The sequence below is a fragment of the Podarcis pityusensis genome (assembly GCF_964106645.2).
Source record: "Podarcis pityusensis genome assembly, chromosome: 15".
Lineage (NCBI taxonomy): Eukaryota > Metazoa > Chordata > Lepidosauria > Squamata > Lacertidae > Podarcis > Podarcis pityusensis.
The window spans coordinates 9,046,828-9,065,662 of NC_138040.1; the positions used below are offsets into that span (position 1 = coordinate 9,046,828).

The 18,835-nt window shown below is 42.7% G+C and overlaps 1 protein-coding gene across 1 annotated transcript in view; it reads left to right on the forward strand.

Moving 5' to 3' along the window:
* PAFAH1B1 (platelet activating factor acetylhydrolase 1b regulatory subunit 1) overlaps positions 1 to 18,835 on the forward strand; it is a 55,904-nt gene that overhangs the window by 19,008 nt on the left and 18,061 nt on the right. The window contains exons 2-3 of the mRNA XM_080983137.1: positions 5,508 to 5,718; positions 16,255 to 16,339. Of these exons, the coding sequence (XP_080839263.1) occupies positions 5,687 to 5,718; positions 16,255 to 16,339 (117 nt within the window). The 5' untranslated portion in view covers positions 5,508 to 5,686. The remainder of the gene's footprint in view (positions 1 to 5,507; positions 5,719 to 16,254; positions 16,340 to 18,835) is intronic.

The window sequence follows — 18,835 nt, forward strand, 5'->3', positions numbered from 1 at the left end:
CTGGAGTGGCCTTCCCAGGCTTTCCTGGGCAGCTCAGCCTCCCATCATGAGCAGGAGGCCAAAGACAGCAAAGGTAAGAGAGGGGAAGGAAGAGGGAGCAGGCCAGCGAGGAAGGGATCAGAGGCAGCGAGGGGGTGAACGAGGGAGATGCGAGATGGTGGGGTATGTGTGTCTGGGTTTTTGATCCTCGGAATATGGCAGCCCTATCACACATGGCATGCTGCTGTATTGTCCAACATTATTTTTTCCTCTGCCTCTGTTCATTTGATGGAAATTGCACTCTTGGGAATACAGGAAGCTGCCTTACACTATTTCAGACCTTTGGTCCTTCTAGTTCATTACTGTCTACACTAACTGGCAGTTGGTCTTCAGAGTGTTTCTGACCAGCAGTCTCTACCAGCCCTTTTGGGAGATCCTGGGAATTCAACCTAGGATGTTCTGTGCACAGAGCATGTGCTCTACCATGGATCTGCAGCCCTTTGTACATTATATTCTATCCTTTTTATTTTGAAAATCTAAACCTAAGCTGGGGAAAAACCAAATGTCAGGTATCAAAATCAAACTCTTATTTCTACTTCAAACTAAATTTCTTCAAAATCAAAGCTACTTATATTGGATTTCTAGGTGCCTGCATGCTAGGCTAGAAAAAAAAAAGATTCTATCTTCCATTTAAAAAATTTGATACAGGCCTTTTGGATCTGGAAATAATTTTCAGCTCTCATTTTAGATAAGTAGCTATCTGTTAAGAAAAGACTCGAGTCCATGAACTCCCATGCTTTCAACACCAACAGTGATGTTTTGTACTCTGTATACAATCAGATAATACTAAAAGAAGCAGGATAGTTATTTGTAATTTCTGAGAATTTATTTGATATCTGTAGAAAGCTGATCTCTGTTCTGAGTGTGCTTTAGCCTTGCAGCAAGAAATGGGTCCTGATGGTAACGTTGGAGTGGACCTAGGCAGAGAGGCAGTGGCTCTGTTCTCAGTGGCTTCCCAGTGAGTTGTGGAATGGATAACAATGTGGGCCACAGCTGGGAGGAAACAAAAACTATCTGATTTGTGTTATTGTCTCTTTATAAAGGGTAGCAAACTTCCTTTCACCTAGGAAAGCCATTTTTTGTTGCACTTTGTACGTACTTGTGCAGCTATCCTGAGGAATGATCCTATTTGAAGAGGACAAGGAAACATGCATGCACTAAGTGCCATTTAACTCACCATTTAACTCACTCGTGTTGTTTTTCCCCCAACCACTTTACTTAAAGGCAGAAGAGGATATTTCATTTAGGTATACTGTTGTAGGGCGATTACAACTTGATTTTGATGGATCCTCTATCTTAACCATGGTGATAATGAAATATGGAAGGTTGTGGCAGGTCTTTGAGTGCAAGGTTCTTTGCTTGGGCCTCTGACAGAGAGAAAGGAGTTAAAACAGCTGATTTTGGGGGGTCCTCCCTGGCTAGGCCAAATCTAGCATGGGTTGGATTCTGTGACTTTCAATAACCTCTCCAGCTCTATGTTTAGAATGAAGGTTGAAATAGATTTGCTTCAAGGTTAAGAAGCACCTTGCAAAAAGATTAAAGAATATCATTGGATGGTGGTCTTACTCTGCTTGGCATGGAGTGCAGAATATCTGGTAGGATCAAAAAAGCTGCTTAAGCTCATAAAATTGATTTGCATCTTTTTAAAACGGCTGACTCTTCATTTTGAAAGCCTCCTTAATTTCAAATGCAGTTTCTTATTCAGCAAGAGTGGCTGTTGTTCAAGACAATGTAAATCCCTTTGGAGTCAAGTAATATTGGATTCGGTTTGAGATTGTTAGTATCCCAACAAAATATTGATTTGCTGCCATTAGTATTCCAACCTCCAGCTTATAAGCGTTCTTCTAGTCCTCCTCATGTAGAAAAACAAGAAATTTAGGATGATCAGATGGAATTCAGTAGGAGTCATGCATTAGTTCTTCTTAAGTATAGACTGGTTTAATGTGCATAAATTATTGCAGACGTTCTTTCTGCTTCTGTTTCAGAATTATGATGCAGACTTCCAGATTTGCTTGTTTGTGCTTTTGGGGGAAATACTTACCAATCACAGCATTTATACCCCCTTTCTTGAGAAAGAATGGCTTAAGAGTAAGTAATAAAAACAACACAGTCCCTACCTTCAGGCTTAGAATCTGAAAAGATGTGACACAAAAGAATAAAGTGATGGAGAGGGAAGAGAAAAATGACATCAGGCTCCTGATAAAAAGTTCTTACAATGACCAGCTTGAAGGGAAACGAGCTGCTTATAGTCAAAAACAAATTAGGTCTTAATGAGTCACACCATATTGGAAGTGACTGTAGTGCAGGCAGAAGTTGTTGACTTTACAACCACCTTCCCTGACAGATGTTGCCTGGGGCTGATAGGAGTTGCAGTCTAAAACATCTGAAGGGCATTGTGTTGGGAAAGGCTCCCTTACAGGGTGGGGCCTGTTCAACCTAGCTGCATAGGCCAGAACTTATTCCTCCCACTGCTGCAGGTAGGTTCTCAGGGGCCCAGTTGATACCATCATCCTCACAGCAGATAGTTGCTGTTCTTATAGGCAGTTGGTTCCAAAATCCTGGGGAGGGACCACCTGACCTGGCCCAGGTAGTGAAAGCAATGTGTGGATATGGTAGATCCTTCTGGCGGTTCTTTTAAAACAGGGAGGCTACAAATGGTATCTGGTAGGAGTTTGTTTTTAATGCACTTTGACCTCTTTTCCTGGATCTAATTTATTTCGTTTGCCTTTGTAGCTTTGGTCGCTACTAGTGACTTGTGGCATGCAGAACTTCTTGTCAGAGTACATACATAACAACCAGGCAGTGCTTCTGGCACTGTGCAGGATGACGACACTGCTGTTTACACAGCAGCAACACCTGCAGTACTTGGATTCCTTCTAAGATCATAGAGGCAGCTCTTTGTCGGAATGGCACATCTGTCCTCGCTGACAACTGCAGCAGCGGAATGATGCCAGTTGAGAGAAGAGGCACTGTGTGTGTGTGTCTGTGAGGCCACAACAACAAATAATATTCTGTCTGACTGACTCCTAAAATGATAGCAAATTGTTATCATAGGTGAAAGAGTCCATCCCATCCTATGCAAGCTCTGCTAAGAATCTTTATATGTTCATGACTTCTCATATTTGGGGAATAAAAGAAGAGTCTCCAAAGTAGTGCCAATGAGAACTCTAATGAAGTTAGCATCTGTAAAAGAATGCAAAAATTCTTGAGGAGCTGAATTGCTTTCTGTGTGCAAAATTCCAGGAAAAATCTCAAGTGTTTCATGTTTACCAACTCTAGTTTGACACCCAAGTTTTATGAAAAACTATGTAGATACAGTAAGTGTGCAACTTACTGGCATTTAACTTGTGCGCATTCAGCTTCATGTGCTTGGTAATTTAAAAAGGGGGGGCAGGTGCCTGCGGAAAAAAGACTTTGGCAATCCCACATGCCATTGAACCCAATGTGTTTTGACTACAGTATATGTAATTTTGGCTTTAGGCGAGATCCTGGAATGTAAGCCCCGCGTAAGTTGTGGGCTTACTTTACAAGCTGACTATATGCTTAAAACAGGACACATGAAGTATCTCAAGCTCATATTGAGCAGCTCTTCCTTCCTCATTGATCATTTTAAAAATAGCATTTAGGCAGAGCTTTAGGTGGGTCAGTATTATCCTAATGCATATGGGGTAAGTAAGGCCATCTAGTGAGCTCATGGCAAAGTTAACACTTGGTGTAGATACTTAAAGTTGTGTTTTCTTTTAAAAAAATCATTTTGTTGTGCTGTTGTTTGAATATTACTATGCATTAAACCAATGGTTTTTTTTCTGGGGGGTACACGGGGGTATGCATACCCCTAAACATTTTGTCAATCTAAGTTTGGCCTCATTGAGGGGCAGGGCAGTATTTCAAAATGAGTAGGAAAAAGAGAGTATCCCTAAACATTACTTTTTTTTAAGCAAAAAAGCACTGCATTAAACTCATCTCCCCAAAATGCTACCTTGATACCACCAAGGAAAGTTGGTATGGACTAGTTTCATTGAGGTGTCTAGTAAACCTGTGTCTGAGTTGTACCACTTCAGTCTGGTGTTTTAAACTCTTTGCTGCACTTTATCACCTGAAAATAATTGATGATCACAAATCTCCCTTTAAAAGTTTCATTGATAGTTGTTTTTGTAGGACTGACCTTGGAGAGGTTCTATGGATTGAGTATGTGGCAGTTTGGCCAAGGTAACCCTGCCATTCTGGTGTCATCAAGGCTTCAGATTTCATAAGAGAGACAGTGACAGCATACAAAAATAATGGAAAAATAAATGCCTTTTAATAGAATCATAGAATCGTAGAGTTGAAAGGAACCACAAGGGTAATCTAGTCCAACCCCCTGCAATGCAGGAATCTTTTTTTACCCACAGATGGTTGAATCCATGGCCCTGAGATTGAGTCTTATGCTCTATCGACTGAGCTGTCCTGTCTGTACCCCATAAAGAACTGGAGAAATCATAGCCGTTACCTCTGAGTACAGAAAGAAATGACTTGAGTTCTTGGGTCACTATGGTACTCTGTAACCTGCCTGTTAATCTTTTGCATGTTGAACATAGTAATAATGTTATTGGACTATTGGCTGTAGTTCACTGGGTTTTGGCTGATGAGTCATGACTTGAAACTTGCTCCGTAATTTGTATTGTATTACTGGTGTCAATACAATTTTCAGTTTTAAAAATACTTTAAGAGGAAGAGAGAACATTTTTTATGCTATAGGACTGACTGTTTTTACAGTTGTTTCTTCTTCTTGGAGACCCCTGCCTGGAACTGGTGTTCAGTGGGAAGGGAGCTAAGGGCCTCTAGCAAACTAATTTGCACCTCATCAAGTGATTAAACCAGTACAAAGCCAATATATAGTTTGGCATGTGTCCACAAACTGAGAGAAAGAAAGAGGATGAGGAGCAAGGTGGGCACCTGTAGTAAAAATAAAACAAAATAGTGAATTTCATATGGCAGGATGGAGCTAAAGGTTGGTCCCCATTCTAAAGGCCGACCCTAGTGGAATTACAAAAGTATTTATTACGTTTTCTGCACTCTGCATAGTTGTTGCTTTTCTCTATGTTATGATGGATGACAAAATTATATACAACCCTTAATTTTCCCAGCTTCTACTAACAAGACTTACTTTTTTGCCCAGGTATAGGATCAGCCCCTGTTTAATGTGTTTGAACTTACTGTTTTTTCTGTGTTAGATGCTTTTATGTTTTATTAACTATGTTTTATTAGCTGTGTGTTAGATGCTTTTATGTTTTTATTAGGTATAGGCTGTAATTGTCTTTTAATAGAATATTGTACACTGCTTAAGAGTTTTTTAAAAAACTTATTAAGCAGTTTCTAAATGTTTTCAACAAATAAATAAAAATAACATTTGTCTATTGAGTAGTCAGTACTTCAGTGTTGCAGAAGTTGTTCATAGCAATAATTGCACAAATTCTTGCATTTTCTAGATGGAATGAATCTTCCTTGTTGAATGCATCCTGTCTGCTTGGTAGAGTTTACTTGTGGAGACACATTGTCCTTTGGGTTGAAGCCACTTTGTGGCAGACTGAATTGTGGATCCCAGAATCCCAAGCTGCTTGACGAGGAGGAGACAGCTGAATCACGTTAACTTGACATCACAGCCACAATGGTGCTGTCACAGAGGCAACGAGATGAACTGTAAGTAGCTCGAGAATATTAATCTTACCTTGCTTTCAGTTGGCTGTTATGGATCAGATGCAATCATGTTTTCTTAACCAATTTTAAAGCTTTCCGCAGGCATCTTAATCAGAATGCACTAGACATTCGTTTTTAAAAAATAATTAAAAAAATAGATCTGGCCGCAAAGCCAGGAATTTTGTGGGATCCTCCAAATTCTGGAGCTAAGCAGTGTGCTGGCCATGATGTTAATCTGTTTTTTGGGAGATGGGTGGGAATGGGATGGAATTTGTATTCTGGAAAAAAAAAATCTTCCTACTCAACTTGGCAGGCTTTGTAAGCACATGTCTGATATGCTTCTGTTAACTTTGAAGCTGTGGTTATGGGCTGTTCCACAGTTGATGCCATGGGATATCAGGAGTGGGGCAGGTGGGAATGGCTTGGGAAAAACTGCCTTGCAGGCCAAATTGGGACCCAGCTACCCCACATTCTGGAGGTTCCTTACTAATGCTACAGAAGGTCCTTACAAGAAATTGGTGGCAAGCCCAGTTCTTTAAGGTTTATTTTTACTGCTCAGAGGGCTGTCTTTTCCAAGTCTTCAATCTGGACTGAGTATTTTGTTCCTCCTGCTGCTGTCGATGTTGTTACTATGTATTAGGATGAAGTTTTTGTTTTATTGTAGACCATCCTTAGTGCCCTTGATTGGTTGGACATACATTCTTTATAAAAAGAAACACAGACCTGTCAGAAACCTATACAGTTAAGCCTGAGTAGATTCCTGACTACCTGCTTTTCTTCCCTATCTGTCATTTGCCCCAGGTTTTTTATATTGTGAGATTGTGGTCTGGAACATGAGTGTTTTGCTAGTACAATATCTAATATGTATGTATTTCTAAATATTTTCACCCCACACTTCAGCTATAGTGATAGGACTGTTTACAAACTTAATTGTTTTATTCTAACTCAGGCATAGGCAAACTTGGCCCTCCAGATGTTTTGGGACTACAACTCCCATCAAACCTAGCTAACAGAACCAGTGGTCAGGGATGATGGGAGTTGTAGTCCCAAAACATCTGGAGGGCCAAGTTTGCCTATGCCTGTTCTAACTTGAATACCAAATTTATCTTAAAAGCTTCAAAGTTATAAATGCAGGATTAAAATGACATCTAAAATGCACAGGAAAGTAAGAAGGTCTTTCTTTACTTGCTGCTGAAAGGACAGTAAGAAAGGTGCCAGGTGGAACTTCTGTGGAGAGTGTTCCACAACAGGGGTGCCGCCACTGGAAAGACCTTGGATGGGGAAAGCACCTGTTAGATAATATATGGAGGGAGATGTTTCTTAACGTTCCCAGTCCTGACCTGCAAAGGGCTTTCCAGGTCAAAACCAGCTCTTCTCAGTTGGGCCTGAAAACTGGGTAGGAACTGTTGCAGTTTTCAAAGTATGGCTATAATATACCCAGTCTCAGTCCCAGTTCCACTCTGCAGAATATGGTTTCTATATTGCTAACAAAAGTTTGTGAATGGAAAAGAATAAATAATTGTAATGCTCTCTTGTGGAAGGGTTTATTTGCCATAAATGTACATCTATTGCAGTCGCTGGTGCACATTTTTCTGTATTTTGGGGGTTTGGGGCAGAGTTGGCTTGCATATTCCAAGGAGAGCATTTAGTGAGTAGAATGTGTTTAAGTTCTATTAACTGGATAAGCAAGATAAGGATTCACTGAGGCTGAGAGCACTTGCTCACAAAGGGCACTGCTTTTCTCTTTCTGCATGAGTTGGGCGGTAGACAAACTTATTTGATACTCCTGTTAAGATACTTACGGCATTCCAAGAACTTAACACTGTATGTTAAGCAAACCTGTAATGCTGGCAAGGTGATCTTTCAGCAGTATTTGAACAGTTAACTGGTCAGTTAATTGCTAACTGATCTGCTGACAAATATTGTCCTGCTTCAGCCAGCCAAGTAAATGCCAGGTCCCTTTCATTTAGGCCACAGTCTACCTTGACTGTCAGAGCACCATCTGTTAGAACAGGGGTGTCTCTTTTATCCTCATCACTGCAGGGGTCAATATCTGATGCTTGCACTGACATGCATGCTAATCTCTGGAGCATGTGCCAGCATTGTGATGTCTGCTGCTGTTAAATTGACTTCTTGCTTTGCTCATTCTTGGTCACATGGTAGCTCAAAAACAACTGCAAATGGTTGGAATAAAGACTGTGTGTTCTGAAGTTTTAACTGCATAACATCTGCAAATAGGATGACAAATTATGTGGCAAATGCTGAATTTATATCTCCACGATTGATTTCATTGATTTAAAACATCGTCTAGTAATGGTTCTGCTGGCAGTCATGAGGAGGAGCAGAAAGCTATGCAGAGCCTGAAGCCTTGTACCCACACTTTCAACACTATCTCTGCAAGATTTTTTTAAAAAAGAGAAACAAAGTTCTGTGCCTTCCACAAATTAGTGTATTTTTATACCCACACCCACACACCTGTTTACAAGGCAAGGTGACTCCTAGCCTGCACAGTGCCTCTGATGACTACAGCATTTTAACGAAGGTGTGGTTGAATAGCCTGCCCACACTTTTGCTTGTAACAGAAACTAAAATTGTTTTCAGGAGTTGAACTGGAGTCATGATCTACGCATGCAGGAGAATGAGGTGGGAGGAAATGCCACTTCTCATTGCTCTCCTGTGTGCTAAGTGTCTTCCAGGTAAAAGTTACCTGGGGTACCAGGGTACCAGGTACCAGGGATACCCTGTGGTATTAGTGTTTTGATTTCAGAGCATTTTCTAATACAGCGAAGCATTCAGAAATTGATCTGGCCGCAATCTGAAATGAAAATAGTCCATTCTGCCACTTCATTTTTGCTGCATTTAAAGACCAGGCATAACAATTCGTTGCTGCATCTCTTTGGGCTGTGTTATGCTATCACAGTGTGTAAGTGCACATGCTCCATAACTGCAAAACCCCTTACACTGCTCTTCCTGGGATTGGTGATGCTGTGTGTCAGGGTTAACTTTTGTTTCCTGGTCTTTCATTTTAAGAAATAGTGATTGCCTCCAAGCCTTGCAGAATTTAGTCAACCCTGCTGTGAGCAGATACAGATATAAGGTGGGATTTATTAGACCAATTCAGCCATGAGCCCACCTTAGGCAAGCAGCTCCCCCATAGGCTCTTATTCCCCTTCCTGCAATTTGGGATGAGATATAACCAACCTATAGAATAGTCCAGCATTTTAAGGAATACTTGAAAATGTCTGCAAAGTACTTCCAACATTTGGTTTTGTTCCCTGTAAATCAGTGATGATCAAACTTGGCCCTGCAGCTGTTTTGGGACCATAATTACCATCATCCCTGACCACTGGTCCTGTTTGGCCAGCACTGCTGTAAATGAATATTATTATTCTAGCCCATGTCTGTCAACACTTGCAATGAAAATGCCCCTGTAGACCAGCAACACCTGTGTGCAGCTTGGTGATATAGCCAAAACAAGGACAATGGTTCTGGCACCCACTTAATCATCAAAACCAACCCTGTGAGGTGAGGTAAGCGAAGAGGCAGTGACTGGTCCCCAAGCTTGCCCAGTGAACTTTGTGTGGCCAAGTGGGTATTTGAACCCTGATCTCCCAAATCCTAATTTGATACTCTAACCCACTACACCACACTGGCTCTCAGAGTTAACATGCTGGCTTGTTAGCCATTTATATGTTTGAGAGATTCAGTTTGTTCTTGTTCCATCTGGTATGGGTGGGGCTGCCTCAAATTAGCAGGTTTGATGTTGCAGAGCAATAACAAATACAAGGAACTTGTGCATCCTGTTACTGCGTAGCAAGGGTGCATCTGAAGATGTCAGGCCAGTGCAGTGCAGGTTTTGCTGGCATCCTTGTGTGCATGTTACTTTCATGACAGGAGGACAGAGCTGTGAAGATGGCATTAGATTAATGTTCCTCTAACTTGTATTTGATAAGTGAGTTGGTGGGGTTTTTTTTGCAAGTCTGTTGGCACCCTGCTATGAACCTCGTCCAGCGGTCAGCAGACTTTTTCAGCAGGGGGCCGGTCCACTGTCCTTCAGACGTTGTGGGGGGCTGGACTATATTTCGAAGAGAAAAAAAAATGAATGAATTCCTATGCCCCACAAATAACCCAGAGATGCATTTTAAATAAAAGCACACATTCTACTCATGTAAAAACACCAGGCAGGCCCCACAAATAACCCAGAGATGCATTTTAAATAATAGGGCGCATTCTACTTGTGTAAAAACACGATTCCCGGACCATCCGCGGGCCGGATTTAGAAGGCGATTGGGGCAGATCTGGCCCCCGGGCCTTAGTTTTCCTACCCATGACCTAGTCATTATAAAAAGCAATAGTAAATGAGTAGTAGAAAGGCCAATACTCGTGTTGTTTTAAACCAGAGGTTGCTAACCTGTGGGCTTCTGGATGTTGTTGGACTCCCAACCTCCAGCAAGATATTGGGAGTTGGAGTCCAGCAACATATGAAGAGCCACAGTTTTCTTTCACGTGCTTTAAACCACAGCTTAGATTAGACTTATGCATCCTGTTAGTGCAGATCTGAAACTGCCAAGCCAATGCAATGCAGTTCTTAAACTCTGAGTTGAAGTGAACGAGTAGTGTTCTGGTGGTGCATGTTGTTCAATAGTCCCAATGCTGCTGCTGCTTCCCTGTTCTTTTCTTCAGTGCACCAGGGAGCAAACAAACCAGAGGCTGGCTTGATGTTAAAGTGTGAGTCAGCACTCAGGGATTTTTCTCTCCTAACCATAATGTTAAACCAAGGTTTGTTCTTGGCTTGCTGTCATGGCTTGTTAGTTGTGCTGGTTCATGTCTAATGTCTCTGTGTTTTATTTCCTCCCTAGAAAACTGAAGAAAGGAGCGAAGCATGATTTGCTTGTTCATCTTTAAGCATAGTTTAAAATAAACTAAGGTTTAATGTGATTGTTAATTGGAACACACACACATACACCCATCACAGGGAAAGCCCAAAATTTTCAGTCCCTGCGAATGAGTTATATTTGTTCCACTGTATAATTAAACTAAGTGCCTTCATATATGGAGATTGCATGAGCAATTTTTTAAAAAGTAAATAAAGGGGGGAAATAAATTGTAGCACAAATTGACATTAAGAATGGGGATATTCTCATTCTCCCATTGACATTTAGAGATGCAGATGCTTCATGATCTCTGCTCCATCCAACAAGGAGCAGATTCTGGGCCAGGAGGCACTTCCTTCCAACAGTTATTGTACTGGGACCTCTGTAGTAAATAGTCTTAGGTTCCAGGTGGCCTTATCTCTAGTGATGCGTGTTAGCTTTGTTTAATTTCTTGCAGGCCAATTTGAAGAGAGGTACAATTGAACCACTCTCATCTTAGCTCCCTGCTTGTCCATTGTTCTTAAAACACCAGAGAAGAGAGTTTAAGCCAGCTTTGCAACTCTGCTAAAAGCTCTCTGAAGTGAAAAGGTTTTCAATCTGCCTTCAAGAGGCTGAAAGAAATTGCCAAGGGAAATTTTTGGGGTAGGAAGTTCATAACTGCCATATCACTACCAAGAAGTGACTAGATCAGCCCTCACCATCTTGGTGCCATTTGGGTGTTTCAGACTCCCAGCAATCATTAGCCCCTGGCTGGAATGGCCAATGGCCACAGGTGATGAGTTGTAGTCAACAAAACGTTTGGAAGGGACCAAGTGGGTGAATGCTGGTCTAGATCATATGACCACGCACAGTACCTCAGAAAGCAGGGACATTTGCAAAGGAGACTCTGGATGGTCCTAATGTATAGAGGAGTGTCTTGTAACCAGTTTTTTATTATATGAAGTTGCTGGAAGCAGTCATTGAAGGATTTGGTTTTTAAGATGTTGCTTTCTATGTTGTAATTTTGATTCACTGATTTTTAAAATTAAATTCCTACTTGTTTTAATTTTTTTGCACCGTTCTGTGAATGTAGGGGTGTGTGACACACACAAAAGTAAAGGCACAGCGTCCAAGTCTGCAAACACCCTTCTAATTGAAATGTGAAATCGACATAAAAAGCAACACATTTTGGGAAGCAGCAGGGGAATGGCGTGGCTATGAAATTTGAGAAGCAGTTTTAATTACGTTTGGGTGGCTCAGCAATTTTTCTATCATTTTTAGGTCCAAAGAGCCTATGTCTAATCACAGTAGATCAGATAAGGAAGAACAAACTCTTGGTCTGGTAATCCAGCACCCTTTGTTCTCCTAATTATTTTGGATGATCAAAACTATCTGATCCAACTGCAAACACCTAGTGGGGTGTGGGCCATTGCTCACGTTCTGGGGCCAGAATTTGGTCTGAGCATCTTGGGTGCTCTTCCTTGAAGAATTGAAGGGCTCCAGCCTGCTTTGTTGAGCATTCTCAGCATTCTTCTCTTAGGGCTCGGGGGACTGCACCAGGCTCTCCTCCTTCTGACCCCTCGCCACACAATCCTCAGTGCTCTCCAACTTCCAGAAGATCAATGCCAGAGACCTTCCAGTGAGAAAGCTTTGCTCACAAATCAAGCTTAACAGTTCTCCAGTAAATAACTCCTCTGTTGCTCCAGGCAGATTAGTTAGCTTTTGAGATGTTATTTGAATGGCGGTATGGGCTATTACTTGGAGCTGCTTGGGTTGCTCTAATCATTGTGGGCTTTCCTGCAGGTCTGTTTTTCTTTGAACCTTTTGATCTAAGGCCTTTTAGCTGTTTGGGAGGATCTTCCCAGTCACTGTCTAACTCCTGAGAATTGGAACTATCTAGGGATTGTTTGTCACCACCATGGAGATTATCTCCCTCCTCTGTTTGGACTTCCAAACTTGTTCCTAGCCCATCAGTAGCCCCCTTTGCTATTTCGGGAGTTATCCATTCCGAGAAGTCAGTCAAACTTAGTTGTTTAGATTTGGATCTGGTCAAGTGGCTTGGCACGGAACTGCTTTTTCTTGGGCATCAGGGTAGGGTCAAGACCCCCGGAACAATCCCAAACAATCCTCGTTACTTACGATTTGTTCGGTTTCCAAACTGGGGATGGGAAATTTTAGCCAGTAGACAAAACTGCAAGTCAGTCACAGAGGCAGGTTTCATCGGGCGTTCATTGTTGTGGTAAATCAGGTTGAGCGGTAAAACAATAAAACAACAAACTAAAAACAAGGAGAGGCGATGAGACAGCCAGTAAGACATTAAAAATGTGAGATTAGAATCAGGAAGTAGCTAAAAACTACTTAAAAGCTTTATTGAAGGCAGGAGCTTTGCCTAGGCCGCTGTCTCGGCTGCCATCTTGGAAAAGTCAGGACCATGCCATTTTTACTTTCGCGAATGAGTGGCCCCCGTCTCCATTACCGAAGTTACAAGTTTAATTGATCAGATAAAAGCAAGAAAGGCTGCCAGCCCTGATGCTATTCCATCTGAATTGATCAAAGCCAAGTCAGAGTGGTGGGCTCTGATACTAGCGGATCTATTCACTGTGATAGATAGATCTGGTATCATGCCTAACTCATGGCAGCAGTCTATAATTATCCCAATCTTTTAAAAGGGTGACAAAAAGCTGCCATCCAACTATTGGCCAATAAGTCTATTGTCAAACATCGGGAAATTGTGCGCTAAACATCTGCTAAATAAACTAACTAGTTGGCTTGATGAAAATAACATCATAGGTCCAAGAGCAGGCAGGGCTTAGGCCAGGGAAATCCACTTTACGCAACTGCATGCTGTTATCTCAATTAGCCGCTAAGTATACGCGACTTCATAAAGAATGTCTTTATGTGGCCTTCCTAGATATCAAGGCTGCTTTTGACACTGTTGACAGGGGGCTGTTATGGACCAAATTGGAGACAATGGGCCTAGAACCTAGATTACTATACGTGATCAAAAAGCTTTATACAAAGAACACCTGTCATATAAGAACAACACCAGTAATGTAATGACAGATCCCATCATTATAAACCGAGGAGTAAAGCAGGGCTGTGTACTCGCTCCCTCTCTTTTTAATCTTTTTCTTAATGACCTCACTTCTTCACTAAAACAGGTGGATGCCCATAACCCAAAACTCAACGCATCAAGCATCCCTATTCTCCTATACGCAGATGACTTGATTTTGCTTTCATGGACAAGAATTGGCCTAAAACGATTGTTAAATTCCTGTATTGACTATTTGTCCAGAATGAAATTGTGCATGAACTTTGATAAAACCAAAATAATGGTTTTTGGGAATTTACGCAAGAGCTATAGCTGGGTACTTGGTGGAAAACCCATCTGGCAGGTATTTGAATTTAACTATTTGGGAATTACATTCCATCATAGGCTTCTATGGTCCTCGCACCGTGCAACAGCGGTGAATGCCAGTAAGATGTCTATGCAGGCCATAATGCGATTTTTCATAACAAGAGGTAATTCGCATATCCCCTCTGCCCTCAAGGTCCTCAACGCCAAAATAATAGCTCAGTTGCTCTATGGAATTCCAGTCTGGCTGCCAGGGTTTACCCAGCTGGTAGAACAAGTGCAGGCAGCTTTCCTTTTAAAGATTTTTGCTGTCCCACGTTGTGTACCCTATGCAGCCTTGTGTCTAGAGGGAGGTCAACACAAGGTAGAGACCGTTGCCTGGGTGAGATTTCTTCTATGTTGGTTAAACATCTACCCTGCATTAGATAAAGATCCCTTCCTCAGTGGTCTTGTCAGACCCCTTTCTTTCCCCAGGGCTACAACAGTTTAACATAAAGATACAGCAACTTGGACTGTCAATGGAACTTTTGCGATTGATGCCTCCACCATCTGCCAAGTCTATAATAAAAACTAGGTTGTGGGACATTGAATGCCAGGAACTAACAGCAGCAGCAGAGAAAACATGTTCCCCTCTTTACTTTCAGCTTTCTTGGGCACATGAAACTAATTATAATTATCTTGAATTTCTGCTTATCCCTCAAAAAAGAAGGGCATTTTCGATGGCCAGGTTTAATTCAAACCCATCATACCTCCTTTGTGGTAGGTTCTCAGGAATGGTGGAAGAAGAAAGAATTTGCCCATGTGAGGATCACCTGATGGAAACTCTTACTCACATGGTTCTTAAATGTAAACTATATGCTGATCTCCGCCAGCAGTTTCTAGATCAACTCTGCATCCCCAAATGGAAACCAGAGTTGGAGGTCATACATTTTCTATTACTGGGGAATGATCAGGAGCTCACCAAATTAGTGGCTAAATATCTTTATTTGGTTTTTTGTCGCAGAAACACATTGCAGACGCCTGATCTCCCTGGAGACCTAGAGATGTAATGTTAGATTTTTTTGCCTCTTTTCATTTGACAAATGAAGGGGAGGTGGTAATTCTGTATTGATTTACTATGGATGTTTGTATGTGATGCCAATAAAAGGTTTGATGATGAGACAAAAAAAGAAAAGATATAAAAGATATGGGAGGGAATGTTGCTTCAGATATGGGAGGGAATGTTGCTTAAGTAAGACTTTAAGGGTCAAAACCAGCACTTAAAATTGAAGATGGAAACAGGTAACCAATATAGATCTCTTAGTGTGTTGTGTGGTCCTTGTAGAGTTGTACCAGTTACAAATACAGATGCTGGCATTTTTGACCTGTTGAAGCTTTTGAATTCTCTTCAAATGCAGATTTGCACAGAGTGCATTAGAGTGATAGGGCAGGTATCTCTTACCAAGGCAAGGGTACAGCTGGCACACTTTGTGAAGAAGAAGGCACTCTGGGCCACAGCCACCTCTTAGGAATCCTAGAGAAGCCCCATTCTGTGGATCAGCAGTTCAAGGATGCATATGACACTGTCCAGGTCCTGTTCACTAATTACTTGATCAAAAAATCCTACACTCCCCACCACTTCTGTCACACCTGGGTTGAGTTTCAGTTTATTGTTTCTCAGCCAGCTCATTACTGGTTCCAAGCAATGATTCAGGGTTTCCACTGCCGCAGTGGGATTTAAGAAAAAGGAGAAGCATAATTGAATTTCATCAGCACACTGATGATGGTAAACTCCAGATCCTTGGACAACCACCTCCAGTTAGCAACGTCTAGATATTTGAGTAATAGGAAAAGCCCCTGGGATTATTTGCATTGGTCAGAAGAGGATGTTCTATCTCCCCTGGCACAACAGTAGAAAACTCACCTAACCACAAGGGAACCGCAGCAAATTTCCCCATTCCTATTAGGTGGTCCAGAATTATACCATGGTCTCTAAAGCATCTGAGAAGTTAAGGCAAAACAACACGAATGCTTTTCCCAATAAGTCTCCTGGCAGTAGATAACTATTATCCTACAGCACGTGAAGAACCTTTTTTTATACTACAATGAGTATGGAGGGAAGTTATAAGGACCACCAGAAAGTTCAGTAAACCATTGTGCACAATATCCAAAAGAGAACTAGCCATTAGTTCAAAGAAAAAGGGAAGGAGGTATTCTTTTACTTGTTCTTTTACTTGTTGCAGTCAAGCATGTTTGGGTACATAGCTGTGTGGATGGGAGGGGGAGAGAAATTTCTACAGAATTAATTATAAAAAGAATATTAATTAAAGACCTAAATCTCACTTCATTTAGAAATCGAGCGATAGCAGATTACCTTCGTTCTAATGGCTATGAAGAAGCATACTCTGTTTTTAAAAAGGAAGCAGAGCTTGATGTGGTGAGTACAGACTTCGTATTCCTTGTGTGATGCTCCCAATTAACCTTTCTGTCATATATGCAGTAACTTTCCAAATAGAGGTAATGGAATGGAATGCTCACAAATCTCTGCAATTAACCTGAATGGTTACTTAAGCTTCTACTATCAGTGACTGTTAAGTTAACCAAGTTTGTGGAATTGTTAATTTTCCACGTATCTTTACTTGAGGTCTGTACATTGAGAATGCAAGGTAAATGGACCAAGATATTCAGTACTAGCCACAATGGCCATGTTCCACCTACACTGTCAGACACTGTTGCCTCTGAATTCCAGTTGCTGGGAATCACAGGTGGGCAGAGTGCTGTTGTGCTCAGGTCCTGCTTGCATGCTTTCCACAGGCATCTGGTTGGTCACTGAGAATAGGATGCAGGACTAGGTGGGACATTGCCTGAACAAACAAGCTCTTACAATGTTCACATGTCTATAAACCTTTGCACCATGTCACATTGTCCTTGAAACTAAAAAGCATGAAGGATATCTATCCTATCACATTAACTTCACATGGCCCACCTCATTAAAAGAAAACCCATTCAATAATAATAATAATAATAATAATAAATTTTATTTATATCCCGCCCTCCCCAGCCGAAGCCGGGCTCAGGGCGGCTAACAACAATAAAACAGTACAAAAGTACAGCACAAACAACACTCTAAAACCATTCATTATAAAATTAATTAATTCAAGCCACTGGCAACCATTGGCCCAGAGCTCCGCGAAGATTGCCGAGGGAGGGAGTCAGGCTGTGCCCTGGCCAAAGGCCTGGTGGAACAGCTCTGTCTTGCAGGCCCTGCGGAAAGATGTCAAGTCCCGCAGGGCCCTGGTCTCTTGTGACAGAGTGTTCCACCAGATCGGAGCCACGGCCGAAAAAGCCCTGGCTCTAGTTGAGGCCAGCCTAACTTCTCTGTGGCCTGGGACCTTCAAGATGTTTTTATTTGAAGACCGTAAGTTTCTCTGTGGGGCATACCAGGAGAGGCGGTCCCGTAGGTACGAGGGTCCTAGGCCGTATAGGGCTTTAAAGGTTAAAACCAGCACCTTAAACCTGATCCTGTACTCCACCGGGAGCCAGTGCAGCTGGTATAGCACTGGGTGAATGTGATCTTGCAGCGAAGACCCCGTAAGGAGTCTCGCTGCAGCATTCTGCACCCGCTGGAGTTTCTGGGTCAGTCTCAAGGGCAGCCCCACGTAGAGCGAGTTACAATAATCCAGTCTGGAGGTGACCGTCGCGTGGATCACAGTGGCTAGGTCAGGGCGAGAGAGGTAAGGAGCCAACTGCTTAGCTTGGCGGAGATGGAAAAATGCCGCCTTTGTTGTAGCTGCAATCTACACCTCCATGGAAAGGGAGGTGTCGAAGATTACATCCAAACTCTTAATGGACGGTGCTGGCACTAATTGCGCCCCCGCAAGAGATGGGAGTTGCCCCCCAAATCCCATGTCGTCCCGTCCCAGCCACAGGACCTCTGTCTTCGAAGGATTTGGCTTCAACCGGCTCCCACGTAACCATCCAGCCACAGCTTCCAAACATCTGGTCAGTGTGTCTGGGGCCGAGTCAGGATGGCCATCCATCAACAGATAGAGTTGGGTGTCATCAGCATACTGATGGCAACCCAGCCCAAAACTCCGGACAAGCTGGGCGAGGGGGCGCATAAAGATGTTGAAAAGCATCGGGGAGAGTATCGCACCCTGAGGTACTCCACACACCAAGGAGTGGGGCGATGACAATTCCCCCCCAAGCGCCACGCTCTGTCCCCGACCAGAGAGAAACGAGCGCAGCCATTGAAGGACTGTGCCCTGGATCCCCACGTCGGCAAGGCGGTGGTCCAGGAGTTCGTGATCGACCATGTCGAAAGCTGCTGACAGATCTAGAAGAATCAGCAGCCCCGACCCACCTCGATCCAGCTGTCTACAAAGATCATCTGTTAGGGCAATCAGAGCCATCTCGGTCCCATGACCAGCGCGGAAGCCGGACTGGAATGGATCCAGAGCCGATGTTTCATCCAGAAACCCACCAAGCTGTTCAGCAACCGCTCTCTCAATCACCTTACCCAGGAATGGAAGATTCGAAACCGGGCGGTAATTGGATAGATCTAAAGGATCTAATGATGTTTTCTTTAAGAGCGGGCGCACCACTGCCTCCTTCAGTTCCCCTGGGAATGTCCCCGTGCCAAGGGACAAATTGATGATATCCCCCAGGAGGGCCCACACCTCGTCTGGACACGCTCTAATCAGCCAAAACGGGCATGGGTCGAGAGGACAGGTGGTGGGCTTTCCAGCTCGGAGGAGTCTGTCCACATCGGCTGGGGATATCCGGTTGAAGTGGTCCAATACTGGACCCGAGGATCACCTTGGTTGATCACCTTTAATGGGGAATTCCTCTGGAATAGTTCTAGCTATGCGTAACGTATACAATACATTTTGAAATCAACATGTTTTACACTTGCAGCAAAAACTAAAGGATC